At 55.1% G+C, this 27,871-nt stretch overlaps 1 protein-coding gene across 1 annotated transcript in view; it reads left to right on the top strand.

Moving 5' to 3' along the window:
• Window positions 1-27,871, top strand: part of Shb (SH2 domain containing adaptor protein B) — a 129,912-nt gene that overhangs the window by 34,963 nt on the left and 67,078 nt on the right. Inside the window, exon 2 of the mRNA XM_027930992.2 lies at window positions 10,117-10,237. Coding sequence (XP_027786793.1) covers window positions 10,117-10,237 — 121 coding nt within the window. The remainder of the gene's footprint in view (window positions 1-10,116; window positions 10,238-27,871) is intronic.

Genomic DNA, 27,871 nt, shown 5'->3' with positions numbered 1-27,871 from the left:
GGGGAGGCTGCCTGCACTAGGGAGGGTGACTTCTGGGGACACCTGACTCCTGATTCTGTGTAGACTCCATCGCTTTTGCAAAGCCATGATCTGCTCAGAATCCCAGAGACAGATGAGGAGCGGAGATTTTTTTTTACCCATCTGACAGTGAGGAAACAAACTTAGGAGAATTGGGATGGAGCTGGGGCAGGGCCTGAGTGAATGGGAGCCTGGGGCTATCTGCCCGTCCTTGGCTGCTTCTCTTCTCCTCTCTCTCTCTCCAGGAGCTCTTCCTGGTCCAGGCAGCAGATGCTGTCAGGCCTCACTGCGTGCCTCCTGCCTTCCCAGTCTGGCGTTTTCCAGCTGGCTGGCATCTGCACTCTGTGCCTGAGGGCTTTTTCCAGGGTCTGGAAATGGGGCAGTGGTAAAGGGAAGCATGTCCAGAGCCTGCCCTCCAGGTCGGGGCTGAGAGCAGCAGCCTGCACACAGCCGTGATCCAGGGCAAGTGGAAGGGCCTTCCCAGTGTGCTTCTCCCTCTGCCTGGCACGTGTGACTGAATGGCTTCTGTCCTTAACCATGCCAGATCCCTCTGGGGAGGTAACCTGATTGATACCATCTTCCAGCCCCCACTGCAGACTCTTTGGTACCCCTTGCCCAGAGCTCCACATAAGCAGGCACGCAGCGAGTAGTCCTAAACAGTGATCGGCACCATCGCAGATGCATGGGACGTTGCAGAGTTCTATCTACAGCTACTTTCCTGTCCCTTAGAAAGTGCCAAATTATGTGAGAAACAGTGTCTGGTGCACAGGGACAGTTTCTTAGCCTATATGAGAAAGTTCGTCAAACCAGATATGGTGGCGCACACCTGTAATCCTAGCGACTAACAGGGTCTGAGGCAGGAGGATTGCAAGTTCGAGGTCAGTCTAGGCAACTTAGCAAGACCCTGTCTCAAAAGAAAAGGGCTGGGGATGTGGCTCAATGGTAGAGCATTCCTGGGTTCAATCCCCAGGACCACCACCAAAAAAAAAAAAAAAATCTTCAAGCCTTGGCTGCTAGAGAATATGAGAAGACACATTACTTTAAAAAGTACATCAATGTTTATTGAGTATCCACCATTAAGCTGAGTGTAATTGGGAACCATCAAACACAGTGAGTGGTGGTAGTTGTGGCCAGTGCTGCAATGTCCTCAATAAAAAGAAAGTGACTGTTGGGGAGGGCAGCTGGTTGGAGCTGCCTGTGCCTAATGATGCCCTGGTCCGCCCCGCGGCTCGTGTGGAAGATGTGCATGAATCATCCTAATGGGCCCCATTCGGAGAGAAATGACCCTTCACTTAGTGCCGTTCTGCAACGCTTACCGCCTGTGGGCTGCAGTGGGCTGCACCAGCCCCCACAGCCTCTCTCCTTTCATCACAGCCCCAGCCCAGAAAGCCCTGGTAGAGGACCAGGCTCCACGCAGTGAGTGCACTTCCTCCTGGGTCCTGGACAGGCCCCAGATGCCTGGTGTCTGTAGGTCCCCCGCACGGGAAGGGCCTTGGCTCCTGGATGCTGCTGGTCTGCTGTTGTGCTGTGCATACTTTTCTGGTGAGCACACTGGAAGTTATTCTTACCAAGCGGGGCCTTCTCTTACCGTGAGAAAGCCTCACGGGCATTCCTCATCTTTTCTTGGGAAGGGAGCAGCCCAGCCATGCCTATCAGGAATGGAAAAATGCCTCAAATGAGGTTGTCCAAACCCTGTTTTGGAAGCAGGCAGGCTATAAATATGTAGGTCAACAAATGACTTAGGGTCTCTGGTGCTCTGGTTTTGGTGGGAGTTGGTTTTGTCACCCTGCTTATATGTCCCTTGTCTACTTGAAAGCCTCTGGTAGCTCTTGTCCTTGAGATGACCTTGGCAACCTATGTTAGTCCTCCACCCATTGCTATTTTATGGTTGAGGAGGAGTCCAAGGCCCAGAGAGGGAAAACCACTGGACCCCCGCACCCCAGCTCCTGACCGCTGCGTCTCCTGGCCTCTCAGCCTTGCTCTGCAGGAGAAGGGAGGCCTACTCTTGCTCTTCCCCACTGGGGCTGGACCAAGTGTTGTCTAGGCAGTGGCCCCACACTCCTGGATGTGTACTTGTTCCCCTGAGCAGGACATCAGAAAGGACGGTCTAGGAGGGTGAGTGTGGGATGATGGGGTTGCAGAGGAGAACTAGGGAAGTACAACTGGTGACCCCACGAGGACCCAGTCTGTCTGGCAGCCATCTCCTATCTGTAGCATTGGGTAGTGGTTTTTGCAAGAGGAGCTGAGGGCTCTCCCAGTGGGGCAGTTGGGGTGGATATGCCCAGGATATTTTAGGGATGACTTAAAGGGGAAAATTAGATAGCTCTACAGGTATTGCAGAAGCAGCCCGGACCTGGGGGTTAAGAAACATAGGTGTTTTACCTGTTTCTGACATTGGTCTTGGTATGTTCATTTCTGCTCGGGGTCTCCTGTCCCCAGTGGATTCATGATTTCCAGAGTGTGGATGTCTTCAGCGGTACATGTTGGGATTCCATGTAAAGTTTCCTTTGAACAAATCGTGTGCACAAGTTTTGAGACCCGATCATTTAGACCGCCTTTCAGTAGTGACTATGGAGAGCTGGGTGCTATCTTCTGGACAGATGCAGTGAATTCTCTGTCCATAGGCCCAGGCTGAAAGCAGTTAAGAAATTCTAGGATTCAGCTCTTTCTAAGATCAAAATAGAACCACCCACTGGTGGAGAGATGCCGGCAAGCCTGTCCCTACCACTTGGCAGTGACCTTCTGGGGTAAACAGGGAGGGCTGGGCTCAGCTCCAGGGGCCTAAACAGAAAAAGAGTGGGTGGGTGTGAGCATGTGTGTGAGAGGGGCCAGACAAGTGGGGCCCAAGAGGAGCTGGCAGAGGCTGTGATTGGAATGTGTTTTTCCTGACAAGCCGGGGCCTGCAGGTGTCTAGGCAGGCAGCTGTAGCCAAGGGAGGGGCAGGACTGGAAAGAGCAGTGGTGACCACTTGAAGCTCCCCTCTTGGCCTTTTGAGGTGGGGCAGGTCTATAAAGGGCATTTACAATACGCCACTGAAGGAAGAGCAAAGAAATGGGTGGCGGAGGCTAGAGTCGGAGCTCAGCTCGGCTCAGCGTCAGGAAGGCCACTTTAATAGTGAAGGCAGTCCAGTGGCAGCTTCTGCCTCTGGAGCATGTGGGCAGAGGACTTGGTGGGGACCCTCCTGCAGGAAAAGGGGAGCTTAGCACTTGGAGTGACTGCAGGGCTGAGCCAGGTTAGGAAGAGGAGAGGGAGCCCTTCCTAAGTCAGGGTGGAAGAGCGCCCTCCCGCCCTCTGATTTCCAGGAGTTGTGGCTGAGTGCGCAAATGTAGCTAATTAATCTTCCCCAAATTAATTTCCTTACCATGTCAGAAATGATTTATTGGCGCGTCCGTAAGGGGAGTTGATCTGTGCTGGTCAGAGCCCATGACACGGAGAGGCGAGGATGGGTCCTTGCTTGTGTGTCCTGGTCCAGTTCTGTGGGCCCCTCCAAGCCGCGGGCACTGGGCGTAGGTGGGGAGTACACTGCTGTCTTCCAGTGCAGAGCTGGCCTTGAGGGTCCCAGGCTTTGAGTAGGAGGTGTATCCTACTCAAAGCCTAAGAGTGGGGAGAAAAGATGGTTCACAAACATGTTCCTGTTGGGAGCTGAGTACTGTTGGCAGCTGATGTCATGATGCTTAATTGCAGCCGTTTCCTTTATGGAGTCACTGAGGCCTTGGTGGGGTTTCTCCTCATATCCTTGCCTCATCTTTCCCAGTAGCTTTCCAGCTTCTTATGGGTCTTAAGGTGCTGGATGGTACAGCTCACACAGCACTGGGTGGGTCCGAGGTGTCTCATGTGCCCTATAATAAGCACTCAGCTTTCATAAACCACAGACAATCATCTTATTTGGTACTCACAACATTCACATGAAGCTGAGAAGCAGACCACTCCACCCGAGAGAGAGAAAGCTGGTAGCCCAGAGCCGGTTGCATCTGTGCAGCCCCAGACCTGCCCACCTCAGTCACGGTGGGAGTTCTGCAGACAGCCGTCTACTGGACAGTCCTTAAAGCTGGCCACCTCAGCCTCCGGCAGCTCAGATGTGCATGTCCAAGTCGAGTCAGCTGTATCCTGAGTGACACTGGGGAGCATAGGCAGGTGGCATCCCATTAGCTGACCTCCCACCCAAGCAGAAGCACCAGAGCTTCTGCTTGGACATCTGGAGTGGCAGGAGCTCCCTTTCCCAGGCAGCGTGTCTCTTTATTGGCTGTCATATGTCCTTCCTGAGTCACTGAGCTTGCCTCTGTTTAGCTTCTGGGTCTGCACAGAACATCTGTCCACTGCCTCTTCCCTGAGCGGCCTCCTGGCTATTGGAAGGCCTCTCCAACCTCCAGATCCCTGTTCCTTTAATGCCATCTCTTTGTTGGCATGGCAACAGAGCCTCCATCCTGTGGACATCAGGCCTGCTAGGTCCTGTGTCACAGCAGGTCCCAAAGGAAGACCAGGAAGGACTCTGGGCCTGGATTGCAGCCCTCCAGTAGGGACAGAGCATCGAGCGGTCTGGCTGCAGCTGTCACATTATGCCCCCCATGTTACTCACTTACCTTCAAGGACCCCTAGAGCGAGGGAGGCTCCGGCCCATAAGCCAAGACAAAGAGCCTGGGGCCCATCCTCTCCCTGCGTCCTCCATCTCACAGCTGAGTGGCAGGCCTGTGTCACCCATTTTTTTGGCCAGGTGAATAGTGCCTGTTGAATGAGGGTGGAGTCAGCACCCCTCGGTCATGCAGCTGCTGTCAAACTAAGGCAAAGAGTGTGTCTTGTCTTAGTTAACGTGGCTGTAATGTGAGGGGACTTGGTCCTAAATTAACCTGGGTTTATGACCTGCCTGTGATGTGCCCTGGGCATCCTGGGTGTGTATAAATGTGATGGAGGAACCACAGTTCCATCAGTTGTCAGATTCCCAAAGAGACCCAGGACCTCAAAACTGTTAAGGCAATTCACATACAGCCTTCCAGGTAAATCAGTGAGAGAAATCATTGAGGATGCTTTCAGTGTGTTCTCAGGCAGTTTGCTTTAGAGTAGAGCAGAAAGAAGTCATGGGCCTGGCAAGAATCTGGGAACTCGTAGGATGTCACCCCTTTGTTTCCTAAGGAGTGGAGAGTAGAGCAGAGACCCCCAACCCCTACAATCCAGCAAGCCTGGAACTGAGCCAGCGCAGCCAAGCTGCCAGTTTCCTCAAACAGCAGGGGGACTGTGTGGCACAAAGGAGGTGCCCGTGGGGTGGTGAAGTCAGTGGGGTTCACTCCTGGAAGCTGGCAGGGGCTTTCACAGATCCCTCCTTACTAGCAGGTTTGAGCTATTTCCGCAGGAACACCCCTATGCATTTTTGTAGCTCCTTCTGGGAGCTGGGTGATATTCCTGGAGGGGTTTGCTGAGAGCCTAGGTGGACTTGACCTGAACACATTTGTGGTTTGGAACGGCAAGCCTCATAGTCCTCAGGTCTGGGACCCCGGAAGCCAGGCCAGGGCCTCACCTGTGGGGCCCTTTCCCCCTGTGCAGGTGAGTGGTCCGGTCTGGAGCCAGCCCTCCCAATTGCGCGGAGATGCCTTTCCCTCAGCTTCAGGTAGATTGTGGAGAAAGACCAAGGCATGTTGGGTCAGCTCTCACTCTGGCTGACCCCTAGGGAAGAAAGTGGGGAGCCACCGGTCACCTGAACTTCTTGCTTGACTTTATTGAACAGGGCTGGGAAAAGTGAAATTCCCGAGTAATGTCTGGAGACCTGCCTTCAGACTGGGGGGTGGGGTGGTGGTGGCTGACGCTGGCTTATTGTTTCCCTAACTTTCCTGATAAGAATCACCTGGGTTGCTTGTTAAATACACAGATTATGGGGGGCAAGGAGTCTGTTGTCTTAACAAGCATTCCAGACCATTCCTGTCTTCAGACAGGTTTGGGAAACAGTCTGTCTGCTGTACCAAAAATAGCTTGAGGAAGAGGAGTGCTTTGCAGCAAGTTTAGCTTTGCATATAACACATGAATGGGCTCTTGTTTGCCCTTGTATTGGCACTACACCACAGAAGCGTCTTTGACCCCTATCCCAGTCCCTCTTCCTACTAAAGGAAGGGGTTGGTTTGGGGCTTGCCTCTCCCCAGACCTTTCCTTCATGTTATAGTAGAGGTTTCTGTTTCATTTTTCATAAATGGTTACCATGTATTTATCATCCTACAGTTGCTGCCTTTCCATTCAAAGCAACATCATGAAGAACTATGTTGGCTCATGTAAAGCAAATGCCTTTTTAAAATTTGCTGCTTAATATTCCATAGTGTGGAACTAGCACAGTTGATTTAGCAGTTCCCCCATTGATGGGTATAGTGATGGGTGTAGTGATTGCTAGTTTCTCATTATCACTTGCTTCAGTGAGTTATCTTTGCCCATATCCCTTTGTATACATTTGGCACCACATATTGAGAAGTGAAATCACTGGGGATTTCAGTGGGTTTTGCTAAAACTCATCCTTCAAAGGGGCTCTGCCCATGTACATCTCTGCTGAGAGCATGTGGAGAGTCCCCAGTTCTCCATACAGGTGGCAGCTCTCTCATAAAAGCAACTTGAACTCTTCTGTGGAAGTGTTGCCAAGTGGCCACACCCACCTTCCTCTAGCACTTCCCTGTGGGGGTGAACAGGAAGGCATATTTCCTATCACAGAGCTAATCCTAATCCCTAAAATAAAAACACCAGGGTTTAGACCGCTGGAAGGGATGGAGTTCCACCCAGCAGCATGTGCAGAACAGAAAAGAGACACACAGAGCCAACTCCAAGCCTGCAAGGAGCCCAGACAGAGAGTCTTGTAGGAGAGGCTATGGGTGTGGTAGACTGTGGTCCCCAGAGTAGGAGTGAGGAGGTGTGTGAGGGCTAGCCCTGAGGGCCTGCTGCTGGCTTGCTGGGTGGGTGGCTGCAGCAAGCTCCTGAGTCTCTGAGCTTCAGGGGCCTTTTGTAAAACAAGGGAGCAGGCTTCTGGGAGACTGCAAACACAGATTCACCGCTTTCTGAGCCCGTAGAGTCTGTTTAGGAGCTCTGGGCTGACCTAGGATCTGCAGTTTTGTTTGAAAGCAGGATAAGGTGCTTGCCTGAGGTTTAGCACCCATCCTGAATGGCTGAGAGAGCCCGGAAGAGGTATGTCCCTGGTCCCTGTCCTGCTGCTGCTGTTCAGCTCCTCCGCTGCAGGCAGGAAGGTGCACTGGGTGACCACTTCAGCTCTGCTCCTGTCCCATGTGGCTGCAAGCAGCCACCGAAAGGAATCCACTGAGCTGAGACCAAAATCCAAGGCAAGTTTCTTGTACAGAGAAGCCCTGGCCAGCTCCCTTTGGTTGAATTGTTCAGCTAGATTTATGGGATTTGTCCGCTAACTGAGGCATTTAAAGCAAAGTAAAAGCAACCCTAGCAGGAATCCAAACCCGCATCTGGGGAAATTCATTCCCATTCCTACACACAGAAGAGTGGTAGCCTTCGGGGAAACTCCTCCCTGCCCTTTGACTCACAGTGAGTCCAGGCGGCCTGGATAGTGGTCACACCACCCAGTCTTGTCGCCCATGGCCCTGCACGTGTGGGCTCTAGCTGACTGCGTGCTGAGCTCTCCCAGCACCTGGTTAAATTTTTACTCCCAACTAGGGCATGATTTTGCTTAAGGTCGGACAGTTGGGTGTAGTGTTTGCCAAGTTTCAGGTTGCTCAAACCTCCAGTTCCCCTCCCTCCGCCAGCCTCGCTTTGAAGTTGAAAAGCAGACTGATTAAATATACATTTTAGGAACCTTCCGATTTGCTTCTTAAACTAACAGAATTCTAAACTTTTTTTTTTTTTTAAACGGAAGGATTTTCAACTGTCAGCAGGTATAACTGGATCCATATGTCAGCAGAGACCAGGGGCTTTTCCTGGTTTTAGGATTTGTAGATTCTTACTGAAACGGAAGTAACCAGGGCAGGCAGCTGGGGCCGGGTGACAGCTTGAGCTCAGATCTGGGATGGGAGGGGGGGCAGAGCTCCCATCCCAGGGTGAACAAAGATTGGTTTATATCCTATAAGCCTCTTGTTTGCAAATCACAGAGCATTTCCGAGCACCTCTGAGAAGGGGCTGCAGTGCTGCATTACTATGGAGACCGCAACCCCTCCCCCCACGCTCCCCAGCAAATCCCCCTAAATGATTTTGTTTTGGGGAAATACATCTTCCCTCCCTCATTGCAGACTAGACGGAGGATGTTCACATTGAAAAGAGACAGTGAGGATGTCTGGGGTGAGAGAAATGAGATTAGATGTCATCCACAGCAGCAACATTATTTTCTCCATTTGGACATCTGGTCCCTTGAACTTAAAACCCTGCCCCTGATGGGCATCTGAACTGTCCTGTTTGACTGTGCTTCACGTGTATAATTTTCTCCCTAATGTGTTCTGCAAATGGTAGAGTAGAAATATCAAATGAAAGACATCCCCAAGGCCTAGCTCTTCCCAACCCCCCCTCTTTCCCTGGCCCGGTGTCACTTGAGCTCATTGAGTCTCCAGAAAGGCTGCTATTACAGTGTCAGCATCTGGAAGCGCCTGCCGGGTCTGGGAGCCTGGCCTGGCCGCTGCCCCGCCCATTTCCATGGATGCTCCAGTGCTGGGCACCCCAAGCCTGGGTCCCCACTGGTGGGCTCTTCCTGTTTGGGGAGCAGGGACCCACAGCCACGTGCTGGGAACTGAGCTACAGCCTGCCACCTCCCCACACACCCACCCATCACATTCAGGGCAGCTGGCGGTCACCCGTGCCCCCTGCCAGGGCTGCTGGCACAAGCTGCCATTCAGCAGGCAGACAAAGGGGGATTTTCCTTCCCCTGGAGTTTACAGGCCCCTCAAATGCCTTACATTCCAGGAGCTGGGGGAGACGGGGCTCCTGTGGTTTCTAATTAAGCTCACGATTTAAATAACAAATCATGTAACCCCAAGGGCGGTGGAAAAAGCTAACCTACTCCCACCTAAGACCCGCAGCCAGGTGGCTCTGCTGGGAAACTGAGGACTTGAGCCAGGGGAAGTCACTGAGCACTGGTGTAGCCAGGCTGTGTGGTGGGGGTTCTGGCTCTTTCCCCTCTTCAGGGTTAGAAAGTCAAAAGTGGGAGGAGAGTATCCCTGTGGCCTGGTTGCCTCCACCCTAGAATTACCCCCCTCCTGGGGTGTGGGGGGTTGTGGAACTTGATCTCTGAGGTGTTAGAATCCAGGTATGCACATTCTCCTGGGAGCCTCCTCCCCCCTCAGACCTGCCCGGGTGACTCATTCTTCCTCTGTCAGCAGTGAAACTTCTCTCTGGGGAGAGGCGGGGCTGGGCCCCATCAAAAAAGTGAGGACCCAGGAGCTAGGAGTGGGGGATCCCCTGGAGTCCAGGATCCTTAGGTGGAGTCTGGGATCCTCAGTGCTCCAGGTGTCGAAGAAGGGTCTTTGGGTCTCTCACCTCCAGGCGCCAGCGTCCGCCCATCCCTCCCCAAGTTGCTTCTGTATTTTCATAGGCCCTCTCTGGGGCCACCGTCATCTTTATAGTGGGTTGATCTCACCAAATTGTTGTCTGATGACCCAAGGTGTGGTTGTGTTCCAGACCCGGGGAAAATAGAGCACTGAACGCAATTATCTCTAGACAGCTCTTCTGTGCCTCCGCCAGCACCCCGGGCATGTCAGCGTTTCTAGGCCTTCTGTGATTTCCTTTCCAACTTTTCCACCATTTCCATTTCATTAAACTGAGTAACAAATTACATTAAGTTCCCCAAGGATACCGCCCAGGTCCTGGCCTCTGCACTTGGTACCTGTTGACATCTCCACCAGATGCCCTTCTGGTCTCACCTCACTGTGCCTGGAACTGACCAGGCTGTGGACAGGTCCCTGGGGCTTTCCCTGTGCCAGAGCACTGCCCTTGTGGGTCCCACTGGTTACCTGAAGGACTTTGAGCCCACAAGGCTGGGCGGCTGGGCATTGAGGTGGGCTCCCGCCTCCCTTCCCACCCCTCTTCCCTTCCTCTCCATGTTTATCTGTTAAAGCAAAGCCTGGTCAGGAACTGAAGTGAGACAAAAAACGTCCACAGTGGCCTCATACCCTTCCCTCTTCTCCGCAGGTGACTATAGCTGATGACTACTCAGATCCCTTTGATGCCAAGAATGATCTCAAGAGCAAAGCAGGAAAGGGGGAGAGCGCTGGCTACATGGAGCCTTACGAGGCCCAGAGGATCATGACAGGTAAGTGGAATGACAGGTTCAGTGTCTTAGTTCATTTTCTGTGGCTGTAATAAAATACATGAGACTGGGGAGTTTATGAGGAAGAGGTTTATTATGGTTCTTGATTCTAGAGGCTGGGGTGATCCTATCTGGCCAGAACCTCATGCTGTATTAAATCACAGCAGAAAAAAGCAAAAGGGCAAGCAGGTACGTGAGAAAGAGACAAAACACAAGGGGTGACCTTTCTTTATAACAGCCTGCTCTCCTGGTAACTAATCCAGTCCCATGGAGCAAGAACGTCCACCCAAGGAAAGGCTTTGGTTTATTTAGGAGGCCTCCACTCCCCTAACACCAGCCCCTCCCACTAAGCCCTGCCTCCAACACTGGCCCCTCCCACTAAGCCCTGCCTCCAACACTGGCCCCTCCCACTAAGCCCTGCCTCCAACACTGGCCCCTCCCACTAAGCCCCACCTCCAAGCACTGGCCCCTCCCACTAAGCCGCGCCTCCAAGCACTGGCCCCTTACACAGTTAATGAACTCAGCATGAGTTTTGGTGGGGACAAATTACATTTAAGCCCTAGGACACAGGGACTTGGCAGGGAGGTGGGGAAGGAGCAGGAGGGGCTTGTGCTTTCAAGGTACTGGCTTATTTTTCACCTACACCAGGAAAAACTGTCAGGGCACAGATGAAGTGTACCATGTGCAGTTAAAGCAAAACAGGGACCGAGAAGTAAGTGGGGAGAAAATGTGGGGAAGATTATCAGAAATTTCTCACTGAGGAAAGATTCTTAGAGACATAAAACTTTTCTTAGAGCTTCCCAGCAGCCAGGGCAAAAGGGAAAGCAGGATGAGTCACCTTGTTTTCGTTACCTAGCTGGGGGCAGACCCAGTCATTAGTAGGGACAAAATTCTCTGGCCATGTGCCAAGATATCTTCACCCTGGGACTGGCAGCTGCATGGAGCACCTGGGCTTCGTAGCACCTCTGTAGGAAACATGGAGACTTTCCCCTTTGTGGCTGTTTCCTGTGGGGCTTTGATGACAAGACCTTGTCAATTGTGTGGGGCCCAGAGGGCGTGTCCAGGAGGACAGCCCCCTCCAGGCCTGATTTCACCAGGATGCTTGGAGCGAAGGGTCATCCGCCCTCTTGGGGTGTGGGAAGCTGGAGGGAACCTCATGAGAAGAGAAGCCCCCACGTGGGTCCTCCTGGCTCAGGAGGACCATCCAGAAAAGCGGCCGTGTTGGTGGCCCCCAGACTCCACACAGGGCAGAAACAGGAGTGGGACACTCCTGTAGAGTGCAGGAGGGTGACCAGGAGCCGGTTTGGAGCTACCCGGGATTTGGGGGCCCGTTGAATTGGTGTCCTGAATGTCTGGGGACTCGGGTACAAATGCCTCTTATTATCTGTGTGTTTGAGGTCCTTGTCCTTGAGCTCTGCCACCTGATTCCACTTGAATTTGGAGAAGAAAGGGAAGGAAGTGACATTTAGAGAGCACTTAGCGTGTGCTGGGCCCATGCTGGACGTTCACTCCTAGGGCTGCAGAGCCCACCACGGTGGAAGGATCACGGTGTGAGTCCGGTCTCTGCCTCCAGGACTCTGCCTCATGTTCCCATTCACAGAAGGCCATCGTGTGGCCTCCCAAGTGCTTGGCCACTTGTTGCAGGGCAAGGCAGGGAGGAATTGTCCAAGTGGACTTAGGCCAGGCCCCTGGGGCTCACCTCATCTTCCTGTCCCCCCCGCGGAGCAGAGAGCTGAATGTGTGGGGCCGAGATTTCAAGCCAAATCCCGGCAATTTGGAGAAGCAGGTCAGCTGTTGGAGTCCTCGCTGCCCACCAGCTCTCCTGCCCTCAGGCCAACAGGGGGAGGGAGCTGTGGTCCTGAGCTCTGTCAACCTGCTTAAAGGAGTGGTGGTTAACTAGAGCAACCGGGACACTGTGGCCCATGCACGGTGTCAGGGTGGATCTTCAGGGCCATCCAATCCAACAGCATCACTTTACAGATGAGGAAACTGAGTCTAGGGAGGGAGAGACTTGCCCAAGGACACACAGCAAGTTGGTGGCAGAAGGCCAGGTGTGGCCCAAGCATTGCCGGGAAGATTGGGGGTGGTGTCCTGAAGGAATATGGCATTTGCATCAGGCACTGGGGCATCTCAGACATGCAGAAATGGCAGGAGGGACCCAAGGCTGGGGCCCCTACCAGGCTTTGCTCTGGGCACTTGAGTGTATGTGCTCACTGAATCTCAGTGTCCCTTCAGAGGCAATGTCTAGGTTTACAGGTGAGGGGATCGGGAGTAAGCCCCTTCTCCAGGTCACCCAGCTAGATGTGTGGAGCAGGATACCACAGGAGGAGAGGGTAGGTGGGGCCCGGGTGTGGTGGAGGGTCTGCCCTACCTGGAGCCTCTGGGGTCGCTGCGTAGCCAGGTACTAATCCTGAGGGATTCGGGCATTTCTGTGGGGGCACATCGTGGGCAGGTCCGAGGCAGGGAGTTGGTTTGGCAGTTGGACCTCCTGCACCCTTCTCCAGAGATGCGCCCCAGGACTGCTGCTCTTTGGAGGCTGGGTCCCAGTTTACCAGCCTTTTTTTGCTTTAAAGAATGTAAGTGACTGGAAGGAATGTTCCTGGTGGTGACGATCTTGTCACACCTCCCTGTGATCCAGAGCTCCCTGTGTGTCACTGTGGTGATCGGGGCAGGCTGAGCCTCAGCTTGGGAATCCTCCAGAAGGGAAGCAGCCTGCTGAGTGGACCCGCAGCTGGCCTCGGGGAGAAGGTGGAGGAAGGTTGGTGCTGGGGTTGGCAGAGGCCCTCGTGCCTTGGGTGCCTCTGCTTTTCCCCAAACATGCATGATGGGTTGGTGACAGTAACAAACACAATGGAGGCAGCTGCCAGGTCCTCTGGGACTTGTTTACAGCAACAAGGCCAAGACAACCCAGCTAGTTAGGTGTGGGCTGACTTCCTGTTTTAACCACCCAGCAGTGCCCAGTGCCTTCTCCAGGCCTGCCCAGCGCTGCCATCTAGGGCTGTACTTAACTGATGAGGTTCTGTCCCCCCGTCCCTTGGCTCCGCGCAGCAGGTAGTGTGGGGAGCTTTTGTAAATGAAGAACTGGGCCCACCCCCGGGGCTGTGGCTGAGATGGGGGGCATGGAGAGGTGTGCCTGTTCCCCAGGGGTTCCTCTCATGCCCTCATCTCCTCAGCTTACCCTCTGCACAGACTTCACTTTGTGTCACCTGCAGGAATTACGTCTGGCTTTAAGCTGGGTGCTCGGCCCCAGAGCCCAGATGCCGCGGACTGCCTGGGCCTCCCCTTCCACCACATCTCACGCTGGCAGCACCTCCAGCAGCGCCTCCTTAGACCCCGTAGCACTGAGATGGAAAAAGCCAGAGATCTAGTCCAGTCGTTCCACTTTGCAGATAGGAAAACTGAGGCTCAAGAATGTTAGCGTTTCTTTAAACCAATGGATGAAATGGGCGGCTCGCTTGTGAAGCACAGAGCTCCCCTTCCCTAGAGGTTTCCAAGCAGAGGTAAGGCAGCCCTTGGGAGATGACATGGAAGGGAATCAGGTCTCCGGTGGGGTTGACTCAAGTGATCTCCGAGGTCTGCATTAACCAAGGACCTGCGGCACCTGAGCTCATGACCTGCCTTCCATACATCGTGACTGTCCTTAGCCGTCCAGGACCAGCCCCACGAAGAGACCAGCTCTGCACAGGAAGGGTCTGGTTGGGTCTGTTATGTCCTTCCTCAGTGTCCTCTGCTGTTTGGTCCTGTTTCTTGGCCCTTCTCACAGATGCTGGCCTTGACCTCTTCTGTGCCTGGATGCTCACCTGGGCATTGGGTTCCTCGTGTATAAATGAAAGAGAAAGAACCAGAACCTTTCTGGGTCTGCTTCTGGCCTCCATCGCCTGTGTGTTTGGTGTCCTTGGCCGGGCTGCTTCCCAGCCCCTTCTTTCCCTGTTCCTGAGACTTTGTCCCCAGAGAACCTGGAGACCTGCTGGTGCAGTTGGAAGGGCCCTGGGCTTGTGTCCCCAGTGGGTCTGGCTGCCCAGCTCTGGAGTGTCAGCACTGTAAGATTCGGCACATGTGCCCATGTGAGCCCTGCGTGGAGGACCAGAGGGCTGCTTGTCCCTTCATGTGGTATCCTGTGCGTCAGAATCTCTGGCCAGTCTCCATGGCGTCCCCTGCCAGCTGTTTTTTTTATCCTTGCCAAAGCAACAGGACAATTGAGTAGGTGGTCCTCAGGCTGCGGTGCACTTTGCTCCTGGCCATCCTGTGCTGGAGGCTGGACTGAGCATGGGCAGCACCGCCACTGCCTTCCAGGAACATCCATGAAGCAGGGAGGTGGGTTCCGACTGGAGTGGTCAGTGTTGATGCACTGAGATGCGCAGGTGACTCTCTAGGAGTTCAGGGGAGGAATTGGCTTCCCATTTGGGTGGTCCGTGGGGGCAGGGGGAGGAGAGCTGAGGCTGGCGATGGGACCTTCTGCATAGGAGTGAAGGAGGCTACGGACAGGAAGGGCCCCTGGAGCAAGAGCCTGTAGAATGGACTGGAATCAGGAAGCCCAGGTCAGCCTTAGAAGCAAGGTCTCTGCAGCTGAGATCATCCCTGCACAGGCCTTCAGCCCCAGAAATTCCCAGCAGTACCCAAGGGCGGTGGTGACTCAGAAGACAGCCTTGAGCTCATGCAGGGGCTTCCCTGAGTGCCAGGCACTGCTGCAAGAATTAGCTCATTTAATGCTCACAGCAACCCGTGCCGAACTGGTGCCCATTTTACAGAGCAGAAGACACGGGGTCCCACAGCACCTTCCAGACCTCCCGTGCAGCCAAGACGCGGGGACTTGCATCCCCCAGGGTCTGAGGAAGTAGCTGGGCAGTTTACAGCTGCAGAGGCCCCTTCTCAGGTGTAGGTGTGACTATAACCTTCCTCTCAGCCTCCTTTATAAAATTGTTCAAGGTGTCATCTCACCAGATGAATCACTTGAGCATTAATTGAAAGCATTTTCACATAATTTTTAATATGTAAGCAATTACACATTAAAAAGTCCTTAGCACGTTTTTATTATTAAATCAACTTTATAGCATAATAAGAGGAAATTAAAAGAAAGTCATCTGCACAGAGCCCTGCTGCCCTGACGTGGCCGTCCCCGTCCTTCTTGCCTATGACCTGCCTTCTTTCTGCCCGTTTGAACTCTAATTGCCGGTAGCCACGTCCAGTAGAGCCGGTTCCCGGTTCTGAAGGCCAGAAAGCCATTTTGTGTCTTCTTGTCCTCTTTAAAACCACATTCTGTCTTTTTCACTGGGTGTCATAAGCAACCAAAGAGGTAATGGGTCTGAAATGACTTTATAAAGCCTTAGGTTACCTGCTTGTGTAATCACACGGGGCTTCTGAGAGTCCTGCGACTGGGCTCCTTACAGATGGCTCCTGTCAGTCCTGCGACTCTGGCCCCACCCCAGCCTTGCCAGGTGGTGAGAAGGAGCTGGCCCTGGGCCTTCCCAGGAGCATGTACGCTGACAGGCACATTCTTTTTATTTTTGGTACCAGGGATTGAACCCAGGGGCCCTCGACCACTGAGCCACATCCCCAGTCCTTTTTGTGTTTTATTTAGAGTCAGAGTCTCACTGAATTGCTTAGCGCCTTGCTTTTGCTGAGGCTGGCTATGATCCTCCTGACTCAGCCTCCCCAGCCGCCTGGATTACAGGCGTGCGCCCCTGCACCCGGCCAGGCACACTCCTTTTTGACAGCCTGCTCTGTTCCTCGGGGCCTGGATTCCTGTTCCCTAATTCTGAACTGAGGTCCTCTGAAGACCTGCAAGCGCTTCTCAGAGGAGAAAGTCCATGGGTTGTGGCTGGGGTCAGAGAGGCTGTTTCTGGCCTCCTATCTAAATTTTCTATTTCCTGTTCCAGGCCAGGTCTCTGGTGGCTGGAAGGTCAGGCCGCCCAGGCCCAGCCCTGCAGTGCCTCAACTGTGCACCCTTGTGCTCGCCTGTCCTCCTCCCTGGCCTGCCCACCCCCACATTGCCCCAGGGTTCAGCCGGTCCTGGTGGTCACAGCTGTCCTCTGACCAAGGGTGACAGGATGGAACCATCCTTAAAGAGTAGTCCAGTGTCCTTTTTCTGCTCAAGGTCCAGAGAAGGGTATGTGCTGGCCAAGGTCACACAGCACAGCAAGCTGCAGAGCAGGTCCCCCAGCTTCTAACCTGGGACTCCTGAGTTTGGCTTTGAAATGTTTTGAAACCTGTCCTCACCTTCTCCAGCCTGCCAGATGGGAGGCTTGGCTGAGGGCAGTGCAGAGTTCCCTGGCTGATCTATGATTTACCAGAATGACCTACCTACAGAACAGGAAGGAGATAATCAAGTGTAAACAGATTGTGGGTTTGTCACCGATGACGCGCCTGCTGTTGAGGGACAGTGGGGCTCCCTCACCCAGCCAGAGCGCCCGCCCACTGCCATTCACTGGTACTGCTCTGTGCGCTTCCATTTCTCATTGAACAAAGTCCTGTTCTCATGGAGCCCCTGATTGGTGCAGAACCAAGCAAGCAGGGCCAGCGTCCCCTGCCCTCGATCCCCACTAACTCATTTCTCAGACCCTATGGTTCTGGATTCCCGGGGCCTGTCAGGAGCAGAGTTAGACTAGTCCCAGGACATGGCCACCTTCACAAGTAGGCTGGCCTCAGTGCTATCTTCTGGGGATGGGGGGCTGGCTTTGGCCCAGTGAGGGGCAGCTGTGTCCCACTCTGTTCTCAGCTTTAGTGGAGGAGCATAGACACACACACCCCGCCTGGCTTGTCATGGATTGTCCCCTGTGCTGCTGGCACCAGGCAGGCAGTAAGGGGCCCAGGCCCTCAGGAACGCAGCCCTTGGCCCCTCTTTCTGGCAGTTGGGAGAGAAATGGGCAATGTGCCCAAGTTAGAGGAACAGGAACGCAGGACAGAGGGGCTCACTCCCTTCCCCTGCCCCAGCCCCAGCCCCATGTTGCCATTCAGAAGCCCAAAGACAATGAAAAATCTGAAGCTGCAGGTGCTACAGGATGCATCTCGGGGCCTCAGGATTGCAGCAAAGCTCCTGCCATCCTACACCCATCCTACAGCCTGCTTCCAGGTTTGGGGCAGGGCAGGAGGCTGTGGGGACACACCCCGCAGGGTGTGACAGATAGGAAGTTGTTTGGGAAGCCTGGGTGTGTAGGATGGATTAGAGTCCGGAGAGTCATGGGGACTGGTTCCTTGGTTCTGTGGTTATGACAGTCATCTAGGCCAGAGGGTTATGGTGGGGACAGGGCTTGAGGGCCTGCAGGGGAGTCAGGGTGGGTGGGAGGGAGAAGCTGGGGCAGCACTGGGAAGGTGGGAATGGCAGCCACCCATTGGGAACGGTCCTGTCTAAGATCACAGGGGGCTTGGGAGGGTCAGTGCATTCACAGTGGACAATTTTGGGGCTGGAGAGATTGGAATGTTAGTGTGTTGGAGAAGGTGCTGGAGGCCAGTCAGAGCATGGCCTCGGGGCCAGGGGTCACAAGGGGATTGCACTCCTGGATTCAGGAGAGGAGCTGCCGGCCCAGCCACAGCACTGTTCTGCTGAAGCCTGGTGACCGAGGCTCAGGGACTGCGTCACACCCTGTTATTTAATTGATTAATATCGAGTCCCCTCCTCTAAAGATTATGCTAGGCCTCTCCCTAAGGCTCTGGAAGGAAGCACCTGTCATTATCTCCATTTTGTAGATGTGAAAGCCGAGTCCTGGTGGCTCCTAGGAACTCTGCCCCCTTCTGGGCCCCGTTCTCCCCGAGGGGCCTCTGCCTGCTGGTGCCAGGGAGGGTGCTGAGTAACAGGTCGGGCTTTCTTGACGGCAGGTCTTTCCTCCTAGGCGGAGATGAGGCGGGTGCCTGGGGTCCGTGCTCCCCCCTCCTCCCCGGAGTCCTGCCTTCCAGCTCTTTTGACCGGGGCCTCGTGGTGCTCTGCCTCTGGTCCTTTCCCGAACCAGGCAGGGTGAGCAGAAGTTCACAAATCGCTGCCCGTCCTCTGCCTCCCAGTGATAGGGCCGCCGGGACATTCGTGCTGATAGAGCACGTGATGACCATGTCACCCTGTATCTCACCTACTGGGCTGGAAGCCCCTGGCAGGCAGGTCACAGGGCAAACAGGGCTCTGAACTCTTGCTCTCAGGCACCTAGGGTTTGAGTTATTGGAAACTTCCCGGTGATGAATGCCTCTGGGTCAGAACCTGCTGGTTTCAGTGACACGTCATGAAGTGACCAGTAGACTCTTACCCTGAAGGTGAAAGTCCCCCGTCTCAGGTTCTGGAAATGGATCCCGTGGTTTCCCTGCCAGCTTACCCCTCTGCCCCGACCTGTGCCTCCCCGATGCTGGTCTCACACCTGCTAGTTTCCAGTCGCTGTGTGGAGACGGGCACATACACACATGTTCCTGTGCCTCCAGCCGCAGGGCCCTCCAGGTCAGCCCTGCCCTGGCCTGGCCAGGTGCTGCAGCCTCATCTCCCTCAGGCGAACAGGCCTCATAATGCCTCTCTCCAGTATCAGTGGCTCCTGCCAAGTCCAGGACAGCCTCTGGCCTGACCTTTCTAAGCCTGGTCCAGTTGCGGCCGGGCCAGTGGGGGTCAGGGACAGCTTTCCACCTCTGCTGGTTTCCTTCACTGTGCTCCTTTGGGTACCTTTTCTTCTGCAGGTCCCTGACCTGTGCCTTTCCCCAGGCTCCCCAGTTCTTCAAGGCAGATGGGCTCGCTGGCACACGGTGTTCTGCTCAGGTGGTAGGTCCATCCAGGCACCTGTGGCCTCCAGCCCCCATGGCCTCCCTCGACCAGGGAGACAGGACATTGTGGTTTCCATTTTATTGGTGAAAATCAGAGGTAGGGGCTGGAGAGACTGCCTGGGGGCCCCCGGAGGACTTCAGGAGGTGTGTTTCAGAGGCCAAGCAGGAGCAGGTCAGTGCGGCTGCACTGGACCCCAGGCTGAAGGAAGCACATGAACCTGAAGGTGGTGGAGTCCCCCAGCAGCCATGGGTCAGACTGAGTGGATCCACGGGGCCAACTCCACCCCACCCCCACCCCCCCGCAGCAAAAAGCAGAGGCCTAGAGCTGGGAGGGCCAGGCAGCCACAGCCCACTGCCCAGCAGAACTGCAAAGCAGCCTGTGGGTGACAGCACCCCACCCCGCCTCTCCTGGGGGTGTCCTCCCTGCTCCTGTGCTGTTTTCTGTTCTCCTGCTAAAGAGTCTTCACTAAGGGGGGACTTCATGCTTAGACACTATGGGCCTGCCAGGGAACCTGCAGGGTGAGGCGGGCGGTGGCCCCGTGGCATAGCTGGGTAAGGTGGAGGAGGGAAGGGGGTGCAGTGGCACATGCCTGTAATCCCAGCTGAGGCAGGAGGATCTCTAGGCCAGCCTGAGCAACCCAGCCACACCCTGTCCCAAAATTAAAAGGACGGTGGTAGAAAGCCCCTGGATTCAGTCCCTAGTACCCCTCCCCCAAAAGGTAGAGGAGGAGTGACCCTGCCCAGGCTCATGCCCCACCCTTCATGGGAAAGCTGAGGAGGGGACCGTGGAACCCCTGCTGTGTGGACACTGCACCAGGGCCCTGCCCATAGGAGGGCTGGTCTGTGGGGTGACTGCATGACATGGAGGTGTGTCAGGGGTGGGCCTGGACTCCTGCCCTCATTTGGATGGGGCCTGCCAAGGAGGGTGTGCTCTATCCCACTTGGTTAGGTGGGCGCTGGTCCCCTGGAACAGACTTCTCCCCTAGTGACTGAGGGGGAAGGATGCATGGGGCAAAGGGGCTGGCATAGCCCTGGGCTCCATATAGAGTGTGGATTGCTGGAGGCTCTGGCCTGAGATCCAGCCTGAAGAGGCCCGTGTGTTCTGTGCAGAGCACCCACGGGGCAGCTGTTCAGGTCTTGCCCCCAGCCCAGCAGATCCCACCCTGCCGCACAAAATGAACCTTGTCCTTAAGCTGAGTCTCATGGCAGAGCAGGTGATTTTCATAATTTGCACACAGAAATTGGGAGAGATTTGCTTGCTGTTCCCATCTTAGCCTGTTTACACCCTAAACTTGAACCTGATTTCAGCTGGACGGAGCCTCCCAGTGTTGCTGGGGAGCTGCTGGGAGCTGCCCCATGCCCTGGCCTGGTTGGCTCCTGGACATTCACAGAAGTGCCTGACCTCTTGGGTGAGACTGAGGTGGAATCACCTTTAAAACCTGGGGTCTTCGCTGTCTCTACCCCAGGGGCCTGGCGCAGCGTCCTGGAATCATGGGGGATCTAGCCAAAATCCTTGGTCTTTTTGTGGCTGACTTTGGCCTGAACTTTGATGTCACTAGAGCTGAAGCCACCTTCCCTGCCTCTGGAAATCCTCCTTCAAGGAGGGACAACTCAGAGATGCACCAGACTGGGGGACTCCGTCGCCCTCTTTTAAAAGGTGAAGACATGGAAGGCCAGGAGCTAGAGGGCCGTCGCAGCTGTGCCGTGCGTGGGGCCCTCTGCTGGGCTCCGCCATGCCTCCTGAGACCGGCGTCTCCTTGCTTCTGCGAGCTCATTTCCGACATGGATAGGTGACTTCTCCACGATGCATGCCTCTGCGTTTGGCTGGCAGCCTGAGCCTTGTCACCTCAGCCTGGGCATTGTTGGGGGGTGGGCGGGAGCCCCTCACCCAGGTCTCCCAGTCTGCAGTGAGTGATGGCTTTACCTCTCTCGGGTTTAAGGGTCTATGAGGAAAACTTCCTTATTGCAGGAAACTTGTGGGTTTGTGGAATCTCCTCGTTAATGTCCTGGGATGCGTTGGCTTCTCTCTAATTTCTTCCAGGACCTTGGCCTCCAGTTGTGTGTGTGTGTGGGGGGGGGGTGTCCTGCCATCAGCATGTGTATTTATTTCCCCGTTTACTGACTACAAAGCACTTTCTTAGACATTATCTCATTTCGTCCTGGGAACAACCCTGGAGGCAGCCCTTGCTGCTCTCATTTCTAAGAGAGAAACTGAAAACCAGCGCATCTGGGCGACCCACGAGGGTCACTGAGCAAGGCCCTGGGCTGGGGTCTCTGGGCTCTAGCATGTCAGTCCACATCCCCCTCCCCTTTCTTCCACTGAGAAGAGCCCAAGCTCTGGGCAGGTCTGTGGTAGAGTCCCGTGTCCGTCCCCACGCTGTGCCCCAGAGCCCACGGGTGGGGGAGGGGAGGCAGGGAAACTGTTGGTCTTTCCCCGCCGTCCTCTTCATCCACTGACCCACCGCAAGGCCTCTGAGTGTGCGCGACCTAAGTGCCAGAGCGAGCGTGCCTGTCACGTGCCAGGCCAGGCAAGCGACCTGAGCTCTGTGGAGCCAGCCGCCTGCTCCTCGCTCTCCCGCTGCCTGTGGCCCTGGAGTCTGGGTACCTGGGCTCCCCCTGCAGCCAGGCTGGACGGCGGAGGACAGCTCCCGAGTGGCCCGCCCAGCCCACCTGGGTGAGGCAGCCAGGTCAGAGAGCCCAAGGTGCCTGGTGGAGAAGCCACTCTGACCCAGAGCACGTGGCACCCCTCCCCCAGCCCACAGAGCCCGCATCTGTGCACAGGGACGGGGAGAGGCACAGTCATGTCTGAAGGAGCCCTGGCTCCGACACCAGACGCGGAGCTGTAATCATCGTCTGTGTTACACGAGGGGCCTGTGCCAGAAAGGTGCGCTTGGTGATGCCTCCTCTGCTGACAGGGTGGCCCCGCTCTCTGGATGACACCGACAGGAACACAGGCTCACTGAGTTCCAAAATCCCGAAAGGGCCATTCGGGTTTCTGCCAAGGACTCCTGCCTTCTTCTCCAGGAGAAAGAGGCACGGCACGGAGAAGCCCTGCCAGCGCTTTCTTGCCTGCTCCTGAAAAAGAACGTCGGTTACCTCTCGGAGCTGACGTGCTCTACGAAACCAAAGAGCAACAGGCCTTTTCCTTATGCTTCAAGAAAAGAGGAAGAGCAGACAGCCACACAGCCACCCCCTCGTGTTTCCGTGCTAGCATGTCCATTCTCCTTGGATCTTCACCCCCCTCCAGGGAGGCAGACAGGCATGTGATGCCAACCCCACTACAGAAGTGGGGAGATGAGAGCTCAGAGAGGTTACGGCACTTTCCTGAAGCCACACAGGAAACTAAAACTGGAGCCCAGCTTCTGACAGTGGGGCTTCTGCTCTTGAGGGCAATTTTAGTGGTTTATTTTGTGAACTTATTCAGTCTTTCACTCACTGGGGCTCCATGAGACAAGTAAAGCCTCTGAGCCCCCAAATTTCTGGGCACCAGGAGCCACATACTTTATAGGACTACTATGAGGGACATCCCCCAGGATTCTGGAGGCCAAGCCACACCAGAGTCCCCAGGTCCTTATGGGTTAGCAGACAGAAAGGGCCTGGCTGGCCTGGGAACAGGCCCTGTGGATGGCCACCTGGATTCTCCACCCACAACCTGAGGTCAGAGTGAAGGGCAAGCTGCCTTGAAGCCCCACAAACGAGCTGCCTTCGCCCTCCGGTGTCGGCTTGTACTAGTCATGTGGGGGATCCAGGGCAGGGTCGGTAGGGACGAGAATGCAGATTCCCGGGCCCCGTTCTTTTTAGTGGCCCTTGTGAAAGCCAGGAATCTGTGTTGTCGTACTTGGCTTCCTGGTTCTGGGACAGAGGCCCTGGTTAGAGAGGCCCTGCCGGGCAAGGCAGGACTCCTGAAAACCCTGCAGCTCTGCTCAGCCCGCCAGAGCCTCGCTCTCCCTGGCTATGTCCCTCCCTGTCTTTTTTGTCTCTCTTTGTCCACTGCAGGGGGTGGGCACCATTCTGTTGTCCCCTTGACATCCCCATGCAGGTCCTGAGGATCTGGTGCTGGGGCTGAAGAGCAGTGGAAACCACCCACAGGTGGGGCCCAGTCCCGCGGCCCATCTCATTGACATCCACACAGCGGTGGTTCTGACAATGACCTTGTGAAGGTTGGAACAGAGCAGGGCCGTGGGTGGAGGTTGTGTGTGTGTGTGGGGGGGGAATCACAAGCAGACTCAGGCACTAACCCATCTCCTCTGACTTGTGCTTTGACTGGGACCAGGTATTTCCCCTCTGGGGGCCTCAGTTTCCCCAACTTCAACCTGACCCCAAAGTGACATTCCTGCTACCCAGCGGTGGCAGCAGCAGCAGCAGCAGGATGCACTCGATGCACACAGATCCACCAGGCTCAGGGACACCATCTCCCAAGACATAAAAAGCCTCCCGGTGCTGGCTGTCGGGTTTGACTGCCGTCTCCAGGATGCCTTTGTTCATCTGTCCCCAGCCACATCAGACTTCCTCGGGGCATGTGACTCAGTGTCAACAGCTTCCACTCAGCACCCTGGAAACCTGTCTGCCAGCAGGAGTCCCACTTGGCCTCCTTGGGGGATGCCTTTCCACCAGAGTCTGCTTCCAAATGGACCTGATTTCACCACACCTGCTTTAAAAATAACTTTTAAATGTGCTTTAAAAGGTTTTCATTTTGCACATCAGCATCAGAGGAAAGAGGTGCAGCCATCCTAGCTCCTGGTAGCCCATGGTCAGCACACTGTTGTCCTCCTGGCTGGGAGAGCCCTCAGGGAGGAAGGAGCCCGAGGGAGGGGCTTGAGAACTGAGTGAGCAGAAGGGGTCTCTCCATGAGTCTCAGTCCTTCCCATCCGTCCTTCTCAGTGTCCCCTGATGAGTTTCCCAGACCTGGCCCAATCACAGGGATTCTGTTCCTTAGGCTCAGAGACCTTCCCTTCATCCCAGGGATCCAGGTGCAGACTTCAGCCTCCCTAAAGCCACACCTCCCTGCCCCAGCTCTGCACCTTGCAGAGCTCCTCCACAGCCTGGGCAGGGCCTCAGGCAGTTCCTCAGAGCCCAGCAGCAGGCCTGGCACTTATTGAAACAGGATGAAAATGGGCCTTTCCTCTGCTCCTAAGCCTCCCCTTTAACAGCTGCAGCCCGTACCCCAGTTGTAGCCCATGATCTCCTGTTTATTCCTAGAAAATGAGCAGACCAAAACAGGACTTGGGGCAAATCAGATAAGTGCGCTCCTGGATGTGGAGACAGACGATGCTAATAACATTTGCCCGGCTCTGGGGGCGAAGGGCGGTCAGTGTTGGGAATCTCTGGGGCGTCTTCAGTTCTGGGAGTTCACAGTTTATGGAGCCATTTGTGGTCGGGAAGCCCAGGCCAGCAGAGTAACGGCCTGACTTAGGACTATTGGGGCCCCAGTGTTCCTTCCTGCCTCCTCAAGCTGCCTGTCACCAGCTGTTGGTGCTCAGGAGTCATGGTTCTAAGAGTTCAGAGGGACAGGAATGCTATAAACCCCCGTCTCACTCCCCTTTACAAGGTAGGTGAGTGGGCTGTCACTTCACCAGAGGAAGCAGCTCTGCCTCAGCAGAAGGCGGCGAGTGGTCACCGGGGCCCCTGCTTGCTCAGTTGGCCCCATGGTGCAAGTGGGGGGACACAGTTCCTGCTCATCTCCACCCATCCCTGGGCCCTCTGTCCCTCAGCAGGGCCTCTTCTGGGAGCCTCACACTCCAAGCCTCCGATGTCTCTTTTTCTCTCATTTGTGCTTGTCCATGGTGAGAAGCTGCTGGACACCTGCTGTTGGACAGACGGGCTGCCTGGCCTTGGGATGAAGGAGCAGGCTGTGTCAGACTCCATCTCCTGCCTGCCATGGGAGGCCTAGGCCTACAGTGGGCTGGCAAACAGCAGACCTTGTTGGGGCCTGAGCAGGACAGAGCAGGACGGCTCCGAAGGTCAGCCACAAAGACAAGATGTTTTAGAGGTGGAGTGGCAGATAACACTTCAGAAGAGTGTCGTGCACTCGACGGTTCTTTTGCACTCCTGTTCTGGGAACCCAGAAGAATGGCAAAAATGAGAGCCAGGCTGAAGTGGGAGGCAGACTAGACCCAGATTGGCACTTTAAAAGGTCTTGGGGCTTCACATCATGGAATTGGGGGTGACACGGTAATATAACGATCACTGAAGTTCTGAGAGAAGAGGAGCCAGGAAAGGGTTCCAAGGAGTTGAAGCTTGACTGAAGCCTGGAAAAATAAGCAGGCCAGCCGGGCCCAGGGTTGCACGTCTGTAATCCCAGAGACTCGGGAGGCTGAGGCAGGAAGATCATGAGTTCAAAGCCAGCCTCAGCAAAAGCGAGGTGCTAAACAACTCAGTGAGACCCTGTCTCTAAGTCAAATACAAAATAGGGCTGGGGATGTGGCTCAGCGGTCAAGTGTCCCTGAGTTCAATCCCTGGTATTAAAAAAAAAAAAAAGCAGACCAGGAGGGAGGAGCTCCCTGGGCAGAGGAGGATAGGACCAGCCTGGTTGTCCTGGGGACCTCCCAGTTCATAGGTGCTGAACTGATGTCTGGGTTAGATCCTGAGGTCTAGGCAGAGATGGGGAAGATAGAAGGGATGGCTTTGAGGAGGAGGGACAGCTGTGCCATGGCCAGAGATGGAGAGAGTAGCCAGCATGACTTTGGCTTCACAGGCTTCCAGAGGGCGATTGACATATGACTGGGACACACAGAATCAGCCTCAGAACAGGGCACTTGCAGGAGGTGAGACCTGAGCCCAGCCTTGAAGGCTTCTGGGTGTTAAAAAGAGCAGCTTCAAGGGAAGTCAGGTGGGGAACAGTGCCGACCTTGGGCCAGGGCAGGCACGTCAGTGGACACCCTGTTCGTCATTCTGAATCTGTCCAGCACTCGGGGACTGGGAACCAGCCAGTGTCCTAGAGATAAGGGTTATGGAGTCTGGTCCAGGTGTTCCTGACCTACCAGTTATTTCAGAGAACTACTGCTCTGTTTAAGTACCTCTCTCAGAATTCCACTGGCCATCTGTGTACAGGATTACAGAACTGTGCACACATGAAGGTCTGGGACCTGGCTTGGGGACCCTCTGCAGGGCCACCCTCCCCAGTGCTGATTTTCCTCTCCTGAGCTCCAGCACAGCTTGAGAGTTGTGAGCCAGAAATGAACCTAGAAAGCTCAACTTAGGTGTGAGGGAAGAGGTGGGATTCAGATCCTCCTGAGGGCTGACAGCTCAGAGTCCTGTAGACAGGTGGCCACAGCTGCTTCAGGAGGCCTCCCTGCCCCACTGGCCTGTGGACCACAGCCGACTGTGGGCACAGAATGGCGGCAGTCACTGCAGCTCAGACACTTCGCAACAGCCATTCCAGGTGGTCCACCAGGTAGAAACCCCCCACCCCCACTGTGCATTCCACTTAGACAGCAAGAGCTTCCTGGTGAGCCTGTAAGAGGAACTGGTTGCTAACAAGACCCCCAGGAAACAATGGCCCATCCTGAAGAATTGCCAGTGAGCCAGTTGGGTGCTGAAGGACGTCAGCTCAAGACGATGATTTGGGTCCTAGGTTCCTTCTGGAAGTCAGAAGGAAGCGAGCTCAGTGTGCTCGAGGGTCTTAGCCAGATGGTAACCTCCTCCACAGAGTAGATTGGGGGGAGGGCATTAGCCAGCTCCCCTCGGGCATAGGAAGAGGGTCCCTGCAATGCGTGGTTTGTGTTTTCCAGAGAGCTCTGTCCCTCTCACCTGGAGCTCTCCTGTTCTCTCTGCTCCCTGGCTCCCCAGAGTATTCTCCTCACATACATTCACATACATTGTCAGTGGAAAGCGAGCTAGGCAGGACCCACCCCAGTGGAGGGTGAATAGGATTTTAACAGCCTTTAGGGTGACAGGAGTCTCCTTGGAGGCCCTGTCCTCCCCCAGGCTGGGAGCACAGTGAGACCACTGCCTTTTCACAGACTGGTCAGCCCTCAGCCGGAGTTGGTGGTAAAACTTGGACAAGCAGAGCCCGCTTCTAATCAGGGTCTAGGGGGACGATCCCTACCCCCAAATGTCAGGCCTGGAGGCCACAGGGAGGGGCAGCGCCAGGGGAGGACTTGCACCCAGGAGAGTTTGGGAATTCCTGGGGAGGGTGCTGCTGTGAGGCTTCTCGATCCTTTGTCTCTTCAGGAGGAGGAGGAGGATGAGCAGGAGTCTCCTGGTCATGTGGCCTGTGGCTGGTGCCTCTGTCCGTCCGCAGGGGACTTGAGTGAAATCTGAAGTGTGGTCTGTGCTGCAGCAGCTGTAACCTGACAGCTGCCACCCTCCCCGCCGGCTCTTCCCGGCCGGCCTCGCCTCCCCCAGGCCTGAGCGAGGAAGCCTGTCTGGCAGCAACGGCTCAGCTGTCACACCACATCAGTTGTAGGTCCCCAGCTCGAGGAGACGTGCCAAACGCTAGCGGATGATACACTTAGTGAAACACGCAGGAAGGGCCTGGTTCCAGATATTAGAGGGTCCCAGGTATTAGAGGCCACTCCCTTCCCGTTGGCTCTGGCTGATGCCATGCAGAGCCGTCATGCTTCTGAACCCTGGAGTCAGATCACGTCTTCCCAGAACCTTGTCGCCAGTGCAGGGTCTTTCCTTGAGGGGGTCAATACCAAAAATAGAAGTGCAGTAGAAGTTGATTCTATTGAAAGGCTCTGGACGTGACTGATGCCTCATAGGAAAGATGAAAAGCGATGTCCTCTCCCGGTGGACTTCCACTATTGACCACGCGTCATTTATACCAGATGTCAAGTCAGGAATACAGCTGTGCATCCGCACACAAGCATGTATATTCCTCTCTAATACGGAACATCTGCACGGGGTCTTATGCCTTACAAGCCTTTTTTATATCCTTTGTCTGGTTTTATTTTATAACAGCCCCAT

Source organism: Marmota flaviventris, chromosome 13 (genome assembly GCF_047511675.1).
Source record: "Marmota flaviventris isolate mMarFla1 chromosome 13, mMarFla1.hap1, whole genome shotgun sequence".
Lineage (NCBI taxonomy): Eukaryota > Metazoa > Chordata > Mammalia > Rodentia > Sciuridae > Marmota > Marmota flaviventris.
The sequence above is the reverse complement of the archived record's forward strand: the minus strand, read 5'-3'. Positions and strand labels throughout refer to the sequence as shown.